At 38.6% G+C, this 20,145-nt stretch overlaps 1 protein-coding gene across 1 annotated transcript in view; it reads left to right on the top strand.

The window, feature by feature from the left end:
* The window catches only part of LOC150090155 (glutathione S-transferase Mu 1-like), a 57,908-nt gene that overhangs the window by 27,055 nt on the left and 10,708 nt on the right, over window positions 1-20,145 (top strand). The window contains exons 3-5 of the mRNA XM_090368977.1: window positions 2,443-2,524; window positions 6,940-7,040; window positions 18,345-18,440. Of these exons, the coding sequence (XP_090225103.1) occupies window positions 2,443-2,524; window positions 6,940-7,040; window positions 18,345-18,440 (279 nt within the window). The remainder of the gene's footprint in view (window positions 1-2,442; window positions 2,525-6,939; window positions 7,041-18,344; window positions 18,441-20,145) is intronic.

The raw sequence follows: 20,145 nt of genomic DNA on the forward strand, positions 1-20,145 counted from the left end.
GAGACCAAAGATTTGGAGTGGCCTGTCCAATTTCCAGTTCCAGTGTATGAGAAGTGAGCCATGCGCAGATGCCATAGTTCTTGTTGCGGAGCTGCTGAGACGTGCGTGTAGATTGTTGGATAGCCTGTAACCATTATTGTTGATGAAGGCAGCTGCTGCTGCCAAAAGCTCCTGTTTTAGTGGTTCTTAGATTTTAAACACCTCTTTTTGCACTTTATATTTTATTGCATTTTATTCTTATTATACATAGTCAGTGTTTTTCAGTAGCATCACAGAGGAATTATGGAGTTCATGACTCCAGAGGCCTCTTGAATGACATTTTGAAATACTATTCCATTCTGTATTCAACTGCTATTTATGTATACCTTAATCGGGCCCTACAACTAGAATATCTGTCTAGTGAATGGCAACACCTGGAACGTCAGTTCAACTCTGCAGTGTTTTGCTGTTATGATAGGCGCCTCCTTAGCCAGGTGGGAAGGAGCAGCAGTGCGTAGCACACGCTTCTTGATTAGACCGGGGTTCGAGCCTGTCACCACCAAATATGGAGGATGCAGAAAGGTCAGAGAATGACCACTGCATATCCTGGAACAATATGGCCTTAGTTGCTAATGCTCCTAAAAACCAAATAACAACAACAGCTGTTATGATAGAGGAAATGCATGTAGGTAGAAAATCAAAAGTAAACATGAAAGAAATCATTTCAGGTTAAATTAAGAATTTAACATATAATAGCAATGAAGATTTGTGGCAGTGTGATAGTATGGACCTATTTTATGTAGTTTGGATTTTGTTCACAGGCTGTCATCAATGAAATGATGAATGTAGTGGTCCAAGTGTGATATTCAGAATAGTTCTGCTTAATCTGTATTGTGGCAGTTTTTTTAGAGAAATGCTATATTTATATCAGCATAATAATGCCCTGTCTCAAAGTGTGGTCATTTGAACAGTGGTTTAAGGATAATAACACAGTGAACCTGCAGTTTTCGGTTGTGAGAAATAGGAAGAAAATAGAAAATTCACCATTTCTCACAACTGAAAGCCAGAATAATGCTTCAATTTATCCAAATCATTTGAACAAGAGGAGGGTTTCACATTCTCACTGCAACTTTTCTTATTCGGCAAACATTTTAAAAATGGACCTGTTTCATGAACGTTTAAGATGGCTTTGGGCTCTTATTCCTCCATAATTTTTTTTTTTTCAAAACTTTCCAGTGGGTGCAGTCTTCTTCAATTACAAACCCCAGGAGCTCACATCTGGTGGGTATGGGCCTAGCACACCCAGGGTCCTGAGCTGGATATCATCATTCTTCTCTTTCTTGGTGATTTCCTTGTACTTCTCGGTAACTTGGAAATATTTTTTTTTTGCTGGTGCAGCATAAGCCTCAGGCTTCCTTGTACTGTGGCTAGTAATAATAAGGTAATCAACACTAGGAACTATAGAAAATACATCGCCAAGGAGCCCGGAGTGTTCAATGACATGTCAACAATGCCGTCTGGCCTCAGAAATGATCCAACACATCACTGCGGGATGCAAGGTGATCACCAAGACTGAGTACACTCATAGACATAACCAGGTAGCCAGGATAATACATCAGAAGCTAGCAAGGAAATACCAGTTGGTCGAAGAAAGTGTACTGTACTAAAAGTACGAACCCCAGGCAGTACTAGAGACCCCAACCCCCACAAGCTGTACTGGGACCGCACCATAATAATGGATAGGACAATCTCTCACAACAGACCAGACATAACCCTTGTGGACAAGAAGGAAAAGCTACCTATCTGATTGACATAGTGGTACCCAACACTGGCAACCTGCAGAAAACCCATGGGGAAAAAAAATCAAAAAGTACACAAACCTAAGACAGATCAAAGAGATGTGGCATATGCAACAAGTAACGACCATCCCAGTCATCGTGTCAACCACTGGTATGGTGCCAAAGACCCTAAATAACAGCCTAGCAGCAAATGCCTACAAGGAACTCCAGAAAGTCTCAATCCTGAGCACCTGTAGGATAGTCAGTTCCTTGACCAACAGTAACACCAGAAATAACAACCACCCTGTGTACTTGGTAGCAATACCTATCACGAGGTGGAACCCCCAATCAGGGAGAAATGAGTAATAATAATGGAAGCAGAAAACTAGCTGTAGCTTTAAAGGAGTGGAGCAAGAATAGTCTCTACTTCCTGAACTTTGTCAGAGACCAAGGTAGGTAAAGTCATTAATTTTTTTTTATATATATGTAATTTTTTTTATATATGTATAACCAGAACCCTTTCCGCACTCACTATTCCAATATATAAACAGCTGTGCAAGTTTTAAATGATATCAGTAAGATTCAAGAGAACTGTGTTATACATCAAAATAAAAAAATATTTGTCCAAAATGAATGTTGGTTTTAATTAAGACTAACTAATTTTTTCTTCCCTTTATTCTCTTAGCTTCCATATTATATTGATGGAGATGTAAAAATCACCCAGAGCATAGCTATAATGCGTTATCTTGGAAGGAAACACAAACTGGGTATGCAGAATGGTTTTTTTAATGTCAGATGTTCTTCATTGTATTTTAGTAAATTTGACTAATTGTTGAAATAAAGTGTTTTCACAATTTTTGAATTTAATTCAGGAGCTGTTCAACTGATGGCTTATTGAATGGCACATCCAACTTTGGAGAATTCTTCCTAGAAATGTATTCTCTCTCTCATAAATATTTGAGAGAGATTGTTAGTTATTACTACTACTGTTTGGCCATTGACTTAACTATGAAACAAACAGATTGCTATTTCTTTGAAAGTAAAGACTAATTATTATATTGCATTATCAATCTATTGAGATTGAGACAATTATATTTTCTAGGCAGTTTAAACCTGCCAGCCACAAACTGTCTCAAAAAGGACAATCCTCATTGAGTTAAGCTTTAAAGTATTGATTATTACACTAAAGTTTGATGTTCTCATAGTTTTTGTTTATCAAAATAAATTGCAAAAGTCTGAAGATTTCATATTATAAAGTAAACTTCTATTGCAAATTCTAAACAGTCCAGGAAGCAAGCACACTTTCCAGTAGCTTTCTTTCTACTTTTCTAGTGTACCAAAGGAGTAAACATGAACCTTAACATGTTTGGTCTTTGTAGCCAATAAACTTGCAATATGACACTTAATATTGAGCATGACTTCTTTTCTCAGCTAAACTGGTTAAAAGCAAGCCTTCAACAGGATATTTCCATCTTAATCTTTCACTCACTCACAAAAATGATTTGAATCTGTTATGTACCCTGACTAAGTCTTTGGAGTTAAGACAGCTAAACTGAAAATGACTGAAACCTCTAAGATGCAACCACCAACACCCTTCACATAAACAGATATTGATGAACAAACTGATCTAGGTGATGCTGTTTAAAAAACTTCATGCAAATAATGAAGTGGATCCCAGGCATATGATTCTCTTTAAAATATATAAAATGAATATTTGATAGTTCAAGCAATCCACTTTAAAAAATACTCTGCCTCCACTCTTAAAACCAAATAATTGAAGGCATTGGAATTGTAGGGGCATGTGCAGCACCATTGACAGTATCCATGATCTAATTCCTTGCTGCAAGCAAGGATATGCTTGCTGGATATATAGGCCACAGGAAAGTATGGGCTTTTAGAGAATAGTTTATACCAGTGTTTTTCAACCTGTTGTTGCTGCGGCACACTTTTAAAGATGCTAAAAATTTTAGGCACACTGCAATCACTACTATACTCTTATTCACAAACAAAAAGTTGGGTATATTTAATATACACATTTGTTTTAAATGCTTTTTAATCTCTTTTTGAACATACATGAAATTTATATTTGTTGAAAGAATAGGAGAACTAGGCATCAAAACTTGACATAACATTCACTGGCAGAAGGCGCACGAATTGGTGCAATGTGAATTCATTTTTATTGTAACGCTTAGATGTTTTTTTTATTTGCATTTTCTATGGCATACTTGAGAAACACTGACATATACAATAACTGATTGTGAAGGAATTGACAATGAAATGTTATGGTAATGTTTCTGTCAGTTTTACTGCATGTTAAAATGTTAAGTGCAATACCAATACATTGAAATAAAAGTAAAGGTTTAGGTGGGAAGAGGTGGCTTGCATTACAATGAGATAACAGTGCCTCTGTCAGTGTAAAGAATCTCAAAGGAAAGATAATTTAAGCATTGTGCATTAAGACAATTTAGGTAAAATAAATTAATGGGAATCATGTTGGTTAGGTGTAAGATTTTCTGTGAAAGACAATTTAGTGTATCATACTGGTGGGAAAATTAAAAATCAGCGAAGTGAATGTTTGGGAAACTTTAGAAATTTTAGTCATTAGAAAAAAATGTAAAAGTGGAGAAAAAAAAGAAAAGTTTATTTTGTGTAAAAATATTAAAACCAATACTACCCTTGCGCATGGATTGGCAGAGGGTGTGGTGTTGCGGGGTTAAAAACATTTTTGAGAGCTACTAGATTTGCAGAAAAGTAAATAAGTAATTCTAGTAGACAAGTTTGCAAGTGAATGTTTAACTTCAGCATAGAACTGCTTAACTCCAAACTTAGTTGATATTGACATATTATATTAACATTAATTTTCTGTTTATACTCTGGCACAACAACCAAGTCAGAGTTTACAATAAATCTCAATACAAATATTTATCGTATTTAGTAGTCACGGGCTTGAATCCCGGTCCACTCAAGGAACGCGTGCTACGCACTCTCGCTCATGACCACTCGGCTACGCCAGGCCCAATGAGCCAAAACATTATTACCACCTACCTAATATGATATTGGTCCTCCACGTGCAGCCAAAGCAGCTCATACCTGGCAAGGCGTGGATGCTACAAGATTTCTAAATGTCTGTTGGTATCTGGTACCAACATGTACCCAGCAGATCCTTTAACTCCTGTAAGGTCCATGGTTGAGACACCACAGATCAGAGTTGCTGTTCCAACACAAACCACAGATGCTCTGATTTGATTTTTGGGGAATTTGGTTCACAGAACATGAGGAAGACTTCCAGGTATTTCCCTGGCCTCCAGTCTCTAACAATCCGGGCAGTGTGGCATGGCACATTATCCTGCTGAAAGACTGCACTGCCAGAGGGGAAGACCGTTGCCATGAAAAGGTGTACCTGGTCAGCAATGTTTAGGTAGGTGGTGGATGACTGGACCCAGGGTATCCCAGCAGAACATCACCCAAAGCATGACGCCACCAGCTTGTTTTCATCCTACTGTGCATCCAGGCACCATCACTTCCCCAAGTTAATGACACACATTATCACCATCACTTCCCCAAGTTAATGACACATATCTGGCCGTCCATATGGTGCAACAGGAAACGTGATTCATCAGACTAGACTACCTTCTTCCAATCACTCAATGTCCAGTTTCAATGCCTGCATACCCATTGTAGGTGCTGTCACTGGTGAACCATGGGCACTTGGAGCGGCCTTTGGCTGTGCAGCCCTATTTTCAGCAAGGGTTCCATGTACTGTGTTGTGACACATTACTCCCATCACCAGCATTCCAATTACTGGTGAGTTGTGCCATAGTTGCCCTTCTGTTGCCACTTACCATCTGGGAGAGCCTTTGCTCATCTCGAGCATCAGTGAGCCGTGGTCGTACACCTTGCCAGCAGTTTGTGGATGTCCCCTCCTCGGCCACTTTCAGTAGGTACTAACCACGGCTGACCGTGAACACCCAAACAGCCGTGCCATTTCAGATATGCTCTGACACAGTCATCTGGCCATTAGTTTGGTCTTTGTCAAACTTGCTTAAGTCTGCTACTTCCCATCTGAAGAACAAGAGTAACACTGATTAACAGAGCTCAGTATCATGTGTTTTTATATAGTGTCCCCACATGTGCAGTTGCTTTGATTTGCATAAAGACTTGCTGGTCATAATGTTTTGGCTCATCGGTGTATATTGTCAGTGTTTGAGTTTTCGTTATTTTCTAATTTTACCTGACATAATTAATCAAGCATGATCTGTTACTGGCCACATCTCATCGTGAATTCTAATGCTGCAAGTATCACTATACTTTACTCTAGTGACTGAAATGTTATTTATTAAGGCACCTCTGTAGCTAGGTGGGAAGAAGCAGCAGTGCGTAGCACATGCTTCTTGATTAGACCGGGGTTCGAGCCAGTCACCACCAAATATGGAGGATACGGAAAGGTCAGGGAATGACCACCGCATATCCTGGAGCAATATGGCCTTAGTTGCTAATGCTCCTAAAAACCAAATAACAAACAAGTAAGTTATTTATTACTAAGAATAACAAAAGGAAACACTGAAGTGTTACAAAGACAGCAAATGCTTGCTGCCATTAAGGCTAAACTCTGCAAGTTTTTTATTCTGCTCCTATGTAACAATCCAACCTGAAAATAAGGAAGACAAACTAACATGTCTTCAGTGGTACAAATGCACTGCCTAAAGAATAAATAAAATGATCAAATAAAAACAAGTCCAAGCATTCAAATTCCCCTGAAGAGTGCTAGCAAGTGCATAGGGTAATGTTTGCACTGCTGGTGGTGAGACTTGCTTTTTGTCTTCCTTATTTTATTTCATCTTATTCATTTTTAGGTTGGCCTAGTCTGTTAGAGCAGAATTACAAATTTCCAAGTTTAGCCTCAAAGACTACAGAAATTTGCTGTATTTTTAATGTTTGTTTCCTTTTTCATAATTCATTCATAATCATGCTGATATTTATTTTGATAAATATATCAGCCTGATTTAACATTACTCTTATATCAGAGATGGTATAACCTTTGTGAATGTATTTTGTAGTTATTATATTGTTTGTCAGCATGTTTCAATGTAGTTTTTTTTTTTTTTAATTCAGAATATAAAAGGTCACTACATGATATACTTTGAAAACAAATTCAATTGAAGTTTTTTCTCTCCCCTTGTAGATGGCAGCACTGAAGAAGAAAAAATCAGAGTAGATATGGGTGAGCAGCAGTTGATAGACTTCCGTACAGGATTTGTCAAAATATGCTACAGCCCTGACTTTGTAAGGAATTAATTCCTTATATAATGTATATATACATTGTGACAAGATAAATTATTATGGCATGACAAGCATTTCCTATTATGATATGTATAATTTGTCATTCATTGGGAAATTGCGTATGCTTCAAAAAGATTTGTATTTACCTAGTAATAGTTATGATAGAAAGATAGTGGGTTTTTTTTTTTTCTGCTTGATGCCTTAATCTCTATAGCAAGCACACAAATTTTGGTTTCAATTTGAAAATTCATTTTTTATTTGCAGCACTCAAGCTCAGTGATTTGGCTCCTCTTTTGGTAAGTAAAACACCCAAAACAATCCACAAAGAAATGGTTGCTTTTTGTGGAGAAGACTGCCCAGTTAGTGTTATTGCATATTGGTATATACAATTCGAATGCAGAAGGACCTCTGTGCATGACAAAGAAATCCCGGGATGCCCTGCAACTGCTGTAACAGTTGCTAGGCATCCTGGAGTTTCATTTTTGAGGCATTAATCATCTGCCAACAGATGCATGAGTAAAGTGTTTGCTAGGCAGGTTCCCAGACTTTTGACCCCTTTCCAGAAATAGGAAAAGGCACAGTATGGAATTTTGTGAATGTGCCAGAAAGGCAGGCGTTTTATCTTGGCTAGTCACCATCACTATGATCCTGAAGCTAAACAAATGTTAAAAAAGTAGAAGCATGCATAATCACCAGCACCCTAAAAAAAAAAGTTAAAAAGTGCAACCAAGTGCTGGCAAGGTGATGCTATCAGTTTTTTTTGGGATCAGCAGGATACTAACAGATTAACCTCAAAAGGGTGGTACTATGATGGCAAAGTGTTATTCCAACCTCCTCATAAATCTATGTGCTACTATAAAAGGAAAAAATTTGGGGAAAGCTCAAAAGGTGTGCACCTGCTCCATGATAAATGCCCCTGCACATTCCTCACATGCTACAGTGAATGTGGGTTTGAAATATTGTAGCATCCTGCTTATCCCCCAGCCTTGCATCCTTGGATTTCTTCCTCTTTCCTTTTGTCATGGAAGACATTTTTCATTTTTCTGCTCATGGTGAGGTGATTTCTGCTGCCAGGTTGCAATTTAAAGGACAGTCAAGATTTCTACAAAACTGGCCTCCAGAAGTGTATTGAGAAGTGGCAAAAATGTCATTCTAGTGACTAAGTTGAAAAAGTGTAATACATGGTGTTTGCTTCAACCTTCTGTCAACTACTTCTGGATGAATACAAAATAATCTTCCCCCTCCCCATCTGTCTATGTGAGCCATTTTTGTGGGAGATAGAAAAGATTTGTTTGGTATCTTTATTTCATACTGAGCATGAACTGAAGTTATCTTATACTTGCAAATTGTGGAAAAATACACTTTCATACTATACCCTATTGGAATATGTTGGCATCCTTTCAGAAGGATTCTCTAATACTTGTGGAGATACAAGTTAGCATTTTCTCAATACAGCTATAGTGTTCAAAAATTGTGTGCTTAATATGCCAAAACTAAAACCAAAGTCTCAAAAGAAACATGTATAGTAATAGTGATGGTATAACTGTCAATGAAGTAATTTTTTTTTTTTTTTTTTTTATTTGAACCCCAAACAGGAGAAGTATTAGAACCTATAATACTTAGTACCGTGCTTGGGTTGGAGGTTGAGAAGACGAAAGAAGATATTTGTTGATATTGGACTTGAACTTCTGTAGATTGTAATGTTCAGGAAATACGTATGAAGGAAGGTTGTTCCAGAAAACTGCAGTTGAATGAATAAATGAGGAAAATGAAAAGTTGGTTCTGTGGGTTTGAAGTTGGACAGTAAATGGATGTTGGCTTGTGGTGGCATGTCTTCAGACTGTTTTGAAAGAGAAAGCAGGAATTATAGAAGCCAATTCAGAAGAACAGTGCCCATGGAAGTACCTGTAGAAGAGGCATGCAGCAGAAACAGTACATCTATGAGAAAGCAAGTGGAGAGACTGTTAGAGATGAATCATTAATTAACCTAACTGCCCTCTTCTGAATGAAATCAAGAATCCTGAGAGGTTTTGGGGGCACCACGCCAGATGTGGGAACAATATTCCATGGCAGGGCGGATTTGCAATTTATACAGAGTGAGCAGCTGTATGGAAGAAAAGTAATGCAGAGAGCGAAAGAGAAAACCAAGTTTTTTAGATGCAGAGGAAGCAATATTTGTAATGTGCTTGTGCCAAGAGAGATTAGAAGTCGGGGTAATCCCCAAAAGAGATATATCATTTTGCCTAGAAATCGGAGTGTCACTAAAGATAAGCATAGGAGCAGAAGAATCCTTTTTGCGAGATATAAGACAAGACTGAGTTTTAGAAGGATTGAAATCAACTAAGTTGTCTTTGCCCCACTGGAGAATTACCTGAAGATTGGCATTTAAGGAATTGGCAGCAGATTTTCGAGAACTTGAAGCTGATTGAGCAGGACAAGGTTTCTCAAAATGGAAAGTTTAATGCAATGTGCTATCATCGGCAAAACTATGGATAGGATTTCCAGTCAATGGAAGAAGGTTCTTGATATACAAGAGGAAAAGAGTGGGGGAAAGAACTGAACCTTGGGGAACACCGGCATTAGTGGAGAAGTTAGAAGACGGAGAGCCATCTACCATCGCCCTCAGTGAGCAATCAGAGAGAAAACTGGATAACCAATTACTAAAAACAGTTGGCAAACCACAAGATGGAAGCTTGTTTAGAAGACCTTTATGCCAAACACGATCAAAAGCCTTTGAGATGTCAAGAGCAACTACTTGTGTTTCACCGAACCTTTCCATTGAATTAGTCCATAAATGGGTAACATAAGCCAGAATATCACCAGTGGATCGACACTGACGGAATCCATACTGGCGATCGTTGATCAGGCGGAAGGTTTCTAGGTAGTTTAAGATTTGATGGTTAATTGATTTCTCCATTACTTTAGAAAGAGTAGAAGTGATTGCAATGGGACAATAATTGGATGGGAGGGATTTGTCACCCTTCTTAGGAACTGGCTGGATATGAGCAAATTTCCAAGCAGAAGGAAAAAAGGAAAAACACCTTTGGAATAAGAAAGTGAAAAAAGGCGGCAAAGAATAGAAGTAAGTTCAGGAGCACAGATTTTGAGAACAAGTGGAGAAATACCATCAGCTTCTGGAGCTTTCTTAGCATCAAGGTTCATCAAAATCCTTCTGATATCCTTTTGATGGAAGACCACAGGAGGCATTGAATGGAGCGTGTTAGGAATGGTGGGAGGTGTTTTACCAAGATCATTAATACATGAGCTGGAAGAAAAATGGGATGCTAGTAGATCAGCTTTATCCTTGGCTGAAGTAACAACAGAACCATCTGGTTTGGACAGAGGTGGGAGCAGAGATGGGCAAAAGTTGCGGCCAATAGCTTTGGCAAGAGACCAGAATGCTCGGCTACCATTAGGGCAAGAAGCAAGTTTTCTATTTTTAGCGTGTTCAAACTCTAGTTTGGACTGATTAATAACTGCTTTACAATTGTTACGAGCTTTGGTGTAGGCAGAAAATGAAATTGAAGAATTAGAAACAAGCCAATTAAGACATGCAACATTCTTCTCTTGGACAGCCTTAGCACATTTATTGGAAAACCAAGGTTTAGATAAAGGACGAGATTTTAAAGTGGAGTGTGGGATAAAGGATTCCATTCCTGCAAGAATAATTTCACTGACATGATCTGAGCAAATGTTGACAGAAGTTTTGAAACAGTAATCAGACCAAAGAAAAGAAGTCTCGCAGGTCATCCCATTTTGCATTCTTGTAATGCCAAACAATACGAGGTTGTGAATAGCCATGAGATAAAGGTTCCATTGGAGAAGAGACAATCGCCAAGTTGTGATCTGAAGTGCCTGAAGGACCTCTCACTTCGAACTTATACTTAGAAGGGTTGTTTGTGAAAAAAAGATCAAGCGTATTGGCTGTATGATTAGGATTGTACAGTATTCTTGTAGGTAAATGAACAATCTGTGCTAGGTCATTAGTAATTGCAAAAGCCTCAGCATCTCAACCTGCTGGGTCGGTGTGACTAGAAAATGGAAGCCGGCTGGAGTTGTGAACATTAAAATCACCAAGGAAAATTACTTCACTGTTAGGAAAGTTGGACCTGAGAAAGTCAAGTTGCAAAGAGAGGGAGTCAAAGAGCTCCAAGTGATTAGTGGAGTTGGGAGAACAGTAGAGACAACAGATGAATTTGACACAATGAGGTAGAGAGATTTTAAGCCAGAGAAGATCAAAGAGGAGATTCCAAATTGCCAAGTCTCTGACAGGGAATATCAGAATGGACATATGCACAAGTACCACCTTTGAGGCAAAAGGAATCATACAGCAAATAATTTGGACATCTGAGATGAGCAGTAGTTGAATCAACCGATAACTGAGATTCTGTCAGAAAAAAGTACATGGGGTTTGGCAGACTGCAAGTGGAAATGGACATCGTTGAGATTAGAATTGAGACCACGTATATTTGTGAAATGAATTAGGAAGTGCTTGGGAGGTTTAGATCTTTTCGCAGATAAGCTTGCTCTATTTGTTTGACAATTCATGGCGTATTCAATAGTAAGAAAAAGTGGGTGGGACATGCTGTATGAAGTAATGAAATTTTTGAATATGGCATACATGTAAGAATATACCCAGATCCTTGACATAACGTGGCCTCGACAATGCTCCCCGCATACACACTACTCTGACTCCCTCCAGTCACTATCTGGCAGAGTAGAGGTAGCAAGATTATACACTAGCTGATCCGGAAGCCTCCTAGAGAGTTACCAATAGGTTTGGTCCAGTGTACTATCTAGCGGCCGGCCTGCGAACACCGTTTTAGAGCTGTACCCTCGAAATGTAAGGAATATTGGATCTCGCCACAACATTCATCATAACCTCAAAAATCATCAATCATACTGCATGATGGAAGAGATAGGGAAGGGTTGGTCGGAACTTAGCTCTAGAGACTAAACATGGGTTCCACCACTTCAAGCCTCCAATAAGCAAAGTGGTGGTATTTCACCGGTTGATGAGAGTCATCTACCACCTAGTACTGCCTGGTAACATAGAGGGGAGGTGTTCCTCCATGTGGTGTGGGCCCCACATGCAGAAACGCCACCCCCTGCTTACATTGGTTCACACCTGGGTGGTCACCCACCATGTACTTGTGCATGGAGGTTATACCCAGGATTACTAATGGTCCCACCATCTTGAAGGTGCAAGCAGAGGATTTGGCTGTCATAGACGATCCGGACTTTGCCGAAATTGGGTCCACTTGACTTGAGTGTCACCCAAATATCAGTTCCATCAGCGTTTTAGACTCCCAGGTAGCAAGAACAGCTTGTCTGACATATCTGAGAGAATGTCTGTGACATGGGAATGAGGAAGTTTTTGCAATCTAAATTGCCAAAGAATGAAAACTTAGTAAAATTTTGCATCCATTTAACTCTAATCTTTCTAGTATTAATAAGATTTGAGATAAATATAGGTTATAAGGGTGTGATAATAGGCTAGTGCATAGTGCTATTGATGGAAAATGCATTAACAACTTTTTTTGGGGGAGGGGGGAAATTGAATATTGAAATTCTGGTTTCTTGTAAAATTCTCAAATATGGAACCCAGTATGACATGAAAACTGCAATGAAATTAGTCACTTAAAGTGTTTGTTTAAAAACTGAACAAGATATGACTGTCAGCTCTTGTTTTGAAGTTCAATAATATAGCACAGACCAAAATTGGTATTGGTGTACAGTTACAGAATCAAGACATCTTGGCATTATTTGATATACATCGTTATACCCATATCAATGTCAACTTTACATATGTAAGCTTTTCGATTGGGATGACATTGTCATGTATTTCCCTATTGAGCTTAAACATTCAATATAGTCTTGGCCATGAAGTCTGGAGATAGTGTTCATAGTATGAGGCTGTTTTGGCTGGTGCTCAGACTTGCTCTGGTGGTGGAAATACTGAGACAGTGATGTCCTGTTTTGAACACTTATGTAATTCTAATTCACAGGGCAGATTTGTGGACAATAACATCAAAAAATTAGATTGGATAGCTCAGAGCCCAGATGTAAACTCCCATCAAACACCTGTGGGATAAATTGAACTGCTAAATTAGGCTTTAAATTGAAATATTTTAAAAAAATCTTTATTTAAAAACTTTTTGGAAAAAACACAAGAGTATTTTTTTTTTTTTTTTTCACATCACTTACATAATGAAAATAATCAGTTGTCCATTAGGTTTATAACATGATAAAATGAGATTTTAAAAGAACCTTATTTTGTTAAAAGGTGAAGGTCATTCCTCATTGTGTTCAGCCTTCCTGACAAACCACTACTGGAAGTCAGGACCAGTGAATCCAATTTCAGCATAATATCCAGCTGCTAGACTGTGTTGCAAATGTTAAGTCTTTCTGATATATGGACTGTATCAAGCAATCTTCGACAGAAAATAAAGCACTTAAACAGACTGAAGTCCAACTTCCTCAGTCATCTCTCAAGACTGCTTTCTAGAGCAAAATTAGCATTAGCATTAGTAGAGGCATATGATGCAAGAAAGCAAGCTTATTCAGCATCAGCCAAAAAAAAAAAAAAACACACCACTCCCATTTCACCCCTCTGTTCGTTCGAAATACCTGTCCAGTTGAGCTTTAAATTTGTTTAGGCTGTCAACTTCAACAACAAGTGATGGAAGTCGGTTCCACCAACCAACCACCCGCTGGCCAAAGGCAAATTTCCGCACATCTATCCGACATCCGTCCTTCCTCAATTTGAATTTATGCCCTCTGAGGTGATTATTCTGAGCAAGATGAAGAATCCCATTGGCATTGAGCATGCTCAAACCATTCAAAGCCTTATACACCTCTATCAGATCACCTCGCCGGTGCCTAGTCTCCAGACTCTGTAATTTGCAAAACTTAAGCCTTTCTTCGTAAGAGCAACCCTTTGTTCCATTCACTAATCTTGTTGCCCTTCTCTGTACCCGTTCCAGCAGCTCTACATCCTTCTTGAAATGAGGCCTCCAGACCTGTATACAGTACTCAAGATGTGGCCTAACCATTGCCTTATACAAGGGAATAATCACCTCCTTATCCCTGCTAGAAAAATTCTTGTATATCATTGACAAGACACCATGAGCTACTCTTGCAGCTCGTCTGCACTGCTCAGAGAACTTCATATCTGCCTGCACAATTACCCCCAGGTCCTTTTCATTCTCCACCACTGTCAGTGTAGTACCGCAGAGTTGATACGTTGCTCTGGGGTTACTGTTTCCCATATGTAGTACTTTACATTTGTCAATGTTAAACTTCATTTGCCACCTCTCAGCCCATCTATTCAACCTTTCCAGATCCTGTTGCAGCAGCATAGCGTCAGTAGTGTCCTTAACAACCCTGCCAACCTTTGTATCATCTGCAAACTTGGACATTAAACTTGATATCCCATCATCAATATCATTCATAAACACCGAAAACAACAACGGACCCAACACTGAACCCTGAGGAACTCCACTAATAACATTAGTCCACGTTGAGCAGTGTCCATTGATTACCACTCTCTGTCTTCTGCCACTCAACCATCCCCTTATCCATAGCAGCAATTTGCCTCCAATGCCACACTGCTCCAATTTGTGCAGCAGTCTTCCATGTGCAACAGTATCAAAAGCCTTTCTAAGATCCAAATATATAATATCAAAGTTATTCCCTGCATCCAGTTCTTTTGTGACTACATCATAGTATCCAATCAAATTGGTCAGGCAAGACCTTCCCTTAACAAAACCATGCTGCGTCTGAGCTACAACTGAATTCTTGTCTAGATGATCCTGCAGTGCTTCTTTAACCAGTGCCTCCATTAATTTACCTGGAACAGAAGTTAAACTAACAGGTCTATAATTACTTGTGTCAGCCTTTGATCCTCCTTTGTGAATTGGGGTTACATTTGCACATCTCCAGTCTATGGGTACCTCCCCTGAGTCCAAAGAAGCTCTCATAATTATGGCTAGGGGTTTGCTTACTTCCTTTGCTGCCTCCTTTAATATAACTGTATAGATCCCATCCAACCCAGGTGCCTTTTTTATGTTTATCCTCAACAATCTCTCCTCCACTTTCTTCTCAGTTATTACAAAATCATCCAGCTCACTGCCAATGTTTACTTTACCTACATCATTCTCCTTCCTGAATAACTCCTCATGCGTGAATGTAGATGCAAAATACTCGTTTAGATTGTTAGCCACCTGAGCAGGATCCTCAACTGTTGAACCATCAATATCCAGTGGACCAATCTGATTCATCCCTTTCCTTCTTGAGTTTAAATATGTAAAGAACTCTTTTCTGTTTGTCACTCCACAGGCAGAGTGTTGACTAAGTGGAAAAATAGTGAGAATTTAAGCACTTCAACCTGAGTAGTCTAGTTTTAGTTTCTTAAAGGACAGAACTCCTAAAAGTTTCATGGTACTTCTGTACCATGTCTTCACTTCAGTCATTGAATAATTAGTACAGGAAGTAACAGGAAACTCCTGAAAATTTTCTGTATTTCTTTAGAAGTTAGTCAGATTTTACTCTACACAAGTGAAAGTGCTTAAATTTTTGCTATTCATTTCGATGCATACCATTAGAAGAACCTAAAAAGCAAGGAGTTTCCTTCCTTTGGTGATGCTCTTTGCTCCTGCTTCCTCTGGTGATGCTGTTTCCTCCTGCTATATGTGACATGACTTGCAGTTGAAGACCATACATTTGGTTTAGAATAAGTTCTTCACACTTGATATTTTGGAAACAAAAAATTAAATTTAGATAATATGCAGAAACTGTATAGGAATGCTTGTTAATAATATTAATAAAAAAAAATCGTCCAAATCTGTTATACTCAACAGGTATACTGATTACTGTGGTAGTACAAATAATTATTCCATATTTTCTTCAATAATATCCCATTTTCTGTTTGTTTTTTTTTAAGACATGTCCAAAATATGCTCTTTCTTCTAATGCCTGCTTGACCATTTATCCAACTTCCTCTTAGTCTATCTCTGAGCTTGTTAACATTTATATTTTTGTTTAAAATATGGATTTGACTAATCCCCTTGCTACTAATTATAAATTAATAAAGCTAGAAATTGTGTGGCATTACCAGAGTTTGCTCCAGGGATTTCTTAGTTTCCTGGTGTTTGGGGTGGGGTGGGGGGTGACCTTCCTGGAACAGCAGAACTGCTGTAACTTTAGCCTTCCTTGTCTTATCTTCTGGGTGAAGTTTAATCTTCACCACAAACACAAACGGAGTTGTTAATAGCAGCAAGTGAAATTTTATCTCATTCTTCATAATGCACAACTGTGTTCAGTGTTTTGGACATCTTGCTACAATTTTCTTAGCTTCATTTAAAGGGGAAGCAAATCAAATAGGTGTTTGATTAGCTGCTTCAGATGTTTCTTCAATATCTTTCTCTGGCAACTGTTTTTGCTGCAGCTGCCTGTTTTTGTATATACTGTGCAGCTTATTGGATATCATACAAGTGGCTGTCATGTGATTATGATGCTGGAATTGCTGCATTTCCTAAGCAAGAGGATGTCCTCAGCAGCAGCATGGAAGAAGATGGGTAACAGTAGTCCATTGAGGGGACTTCATGATCAGTGCTCCCTTCTAAGCTGCAGGAATTTATGGTTATGTACAGCTTTTTTTCTGTGCACAGCTATTACTTTGCTCTGCATGTCAGAAATTATTCTAACAATCCCCATAGCATTTCTATCTAAACTAGTTTTTTTTTTTAGAAACTTATTTTGTGCATAACAGTTAAATTCATCACTATTGTTAATTCCTTTGTAATAAAGGATTAGTTTGATTTATTCTGTGTAGCACTTCAAAGTAAAGTACACTATTGCTGTGCTAAGTGACATACTTTTTAATAGCCAGACTGATTGCTGTTATTAATTTATCAACCAGGTAAAATTGAACAGTTTCACAAGAATATTGTAGTTTTGTTGATAACAAAATAATAGAAATAAGTTAAACTCACTAAGCAGACTTCAACTTCATTTATCTTTCATTTTTCTAACACTGCTTTTTATTTCTTAGTGGTCAGGGAATTTGTTCATAAATTAATATCTAAGTAGAAAGGATGCAGCAGAAAATTGTACTCCAAGAACACCACCACAGGAATTTAAAGTGAGTTGTGCAACAGAATAGGCCTAGTGTTGCAGCAAATGACTGAAGAATTCAGTTTAGGTACATTCCAAACCAAACTATGTAGTGGGGGCTGAAGAGTCAGTGATTTGGTAGTTGTGTGTATATGAAAGCAATCTTTTTTTTTTTTTTTTTTCCCTTTAAAATAATCAACAGACTTGATTGGAAAGGTGCTGCCACAGCCAAGACTGAACTGTGGAAAAAGATTGTATGGTCTCAGTCTCAATTTACAATTTTTTGCACACAAGGTACAAGCTATACTTTTTTGTATAGCATGTACCTCAAAAAATGAAGATATGCATCTGGTGGACTGCTTCATGTCCACTGCTCAAGTGGCTGAATGAGTTGTGGTATGGGATGTGTTGTTAGTATGAAAATGGGTCCCTTAATCTTTGTTGTATTGGACCAGCTTCACCCTACAGAGATTTATTTTTACCCAGATTATGGATTATTTCAAGACTACAATGCAATCTTAATGGTTTAATAAACATTCCCAGAATTCCAACATCTACCCTGGCCACTTAATTCTCTAGATCTCAGTCCAATTAAGAAGTTTGGGATATGTTGGAAAGGACACTTGGGCTTCATAGTCCTTGACCGACTGCAGTGCAGTAAAAATTATATTTGGTGAGAAGAAATTAGCATTAAACTAAAACACTACTTTTTTTTTTGGATATCTTTGCAGTTTTATTTCATCTATCCACTCTAATTTCTGATAACTTCAAAATATTGAAGTTCAATAACTTTTTTCTGAGTTAATTGAAAATATGGGGACAGCCATATTTTGCAATCTTCGGTTCAAATATGTTGTGACTTGGGTGTTATCTAAGTTTCAAGTAATTGCGACATTTTGACATGACTCACATTATGGGAACTGTGAGTAGTTACCAAAGTTCCCACAAGGTTTCTAACCACTTCCATGGGGAATGTTGACAGCAATGACTCATCTCGTTCCTACAAGTATTACGATGGGGTGGATTACTCTACCATCATACAGCAAATCATTCTGTGCTATTTTAGTGGGCACTGAGTATACAATAAGAGTGCCTTGTTTGCTATACAGAATATTTACTCAATATTTACAGAATATTTATCTCCTGTTTAAAAAAGCTTAAATTGCCCATTAAAGTCTATTAATTTTACAGAAAAAATTAAAAGAGGAATACCTGAAAAATCTACCAGCACAATTAAAGCTCATCTCTGATTTCTTGGGCAAACATCACTGGCTAGCTGGAAGTAAAGTAAGTAAGATGGATCTTTAATATATCATAATTTAATGTAGTTGTATTTTCTCCCCAAAATAGTCATTATTTTAGGAACCGAGAAAACAAGATGAAATAAAAAAAAAACAATGAACCTCTAAAATTAATAAATGTAATAATCTGTACTGTACTTTTTATTCTATGAAATGTACGGGGCAGAAAAGTATTGTACTTAGAAAACAGTGGCAACCTACAGTGGTGTGCAAAACTTAAGGTCCAGCCAGGTTTTCATCTGTAGCTTCTCATAGGAGTGGCCTGGATATGGGAAAAGCATACCAAAGGAACATTATCAGGTACAGAAATGATGGAAACAACACTGACACAATGTAAAAAAGTGTTAGAGGCCATTTATTCAAAAATGGCAACATAGCACTGGCTGCCATGATACAGATGCATCACTGCCAAAGATGGAACAAAGAAGTGTTCCTTGGTAGGAGATATGGCCACCCCTAATGTTGATGCAGGCTTTTCACCACCTGTCCATATTTAGAACGATGTTAAGTTCTTGTGGTAACATCCATTCCTCTGTCAGTGCAATCTTCAGCTGGTGAACATTTTCTGGTGAGTGTGGATGTGCCGCTAGGCATCTCCACAGAGCATCCCATATATGTTAGATGGGACTAACACATCGATAGGATTTAGATCAGCAGAATGGGCAGGCCAATCCATACGAACAATGTCCTCACTTTGCAAAAGCATATCAACAGCTGCAGTGTGATGGGGTGTGGCATTATCATCCATAAACACGAACTCTGGACCAATGGCACCTTGGAACAGACGCACATGGGGAAGGATTACCTCGCTACAGTAGCGTGCACCAGTTACAGTACTGCCTTCCAGTATCTGGACTTGTGCATGTCCATGTCCATCCAAGATAACACCTCCCCAGGTGAGAACACCTCAACCACCATATCGATCCCTTTCAGTGATGTTTGCAGGGCGATACCATGTGCCAACCTCTTGCCAGATTAACTGATGTCCAGAATTGCTGCTGAGACTGAATCTACTCTCATCAGTAAAGAGTACCTTGCCCCATTGTGCTGCTGTCCAGTCCTTGTGTTTGATGCAGCACTGTAAATGGTATCTCTGATGGGCAGGTGTTAAAGGGACACGGCATACTGCCTGTCAACAAACAGTCCACCTTTGTGGAGTCTCCTGGCCACAGTAAACTGTAATATCCTGCGTCCTATGCAGCTGGTTTGCAATGGATTCCATTGTCTGGTGTCAGTCACTCTTGGCCTGTAGGAGTATATAGTGATCATCATTGGGCATTTTTCGTGGAAGACCACCACTGGTCCTTCGAACAGCTGTACCTGTCATTCTGAAGGCAGACCATGCATGTGAGACAATGGTATGGGCAATACCAAACTCTGCAGCCACACTCCTCACACTTCAACCTTTCTCTAGCTTCCCAATTATTTGATCCTGAGTAAATCATCTAGATGTTGTCTACTGGCCATTTCATTGTCTGTAGCACTGTATGAAACCAATTGAACATCTAACAATTGTGCTCACCATTTGGTAATTTGCACAACTGCTGAACTGCTGCTTTTATCTGTTTATGTGAGCCCTCTCATCACAATTCAAATTTTTGCATGTGCACTAGCTTTCTACTGAACAGCCACAGTTATGCAAATTGCCACAGGCTGTTTCGTTTGATTTTATGGCTGTTTTAACCTTTATA

This window comes from Mastigoproctus giganteus, chromosome 2 (assembly GCF_048544385.1).
Source record: "Mastigoproctus giganteus isolate SK-2022 chromosome 2, ASM4854438v1, whole genome shotgun sequence".
NCBI classification, from domain to species: Eukaryota; Metazoa; Arthropoda; class Arachnida; order Uropygi; family Thelyphonidae; genus Mastigoproctus; species Mastigoproctus giganteus.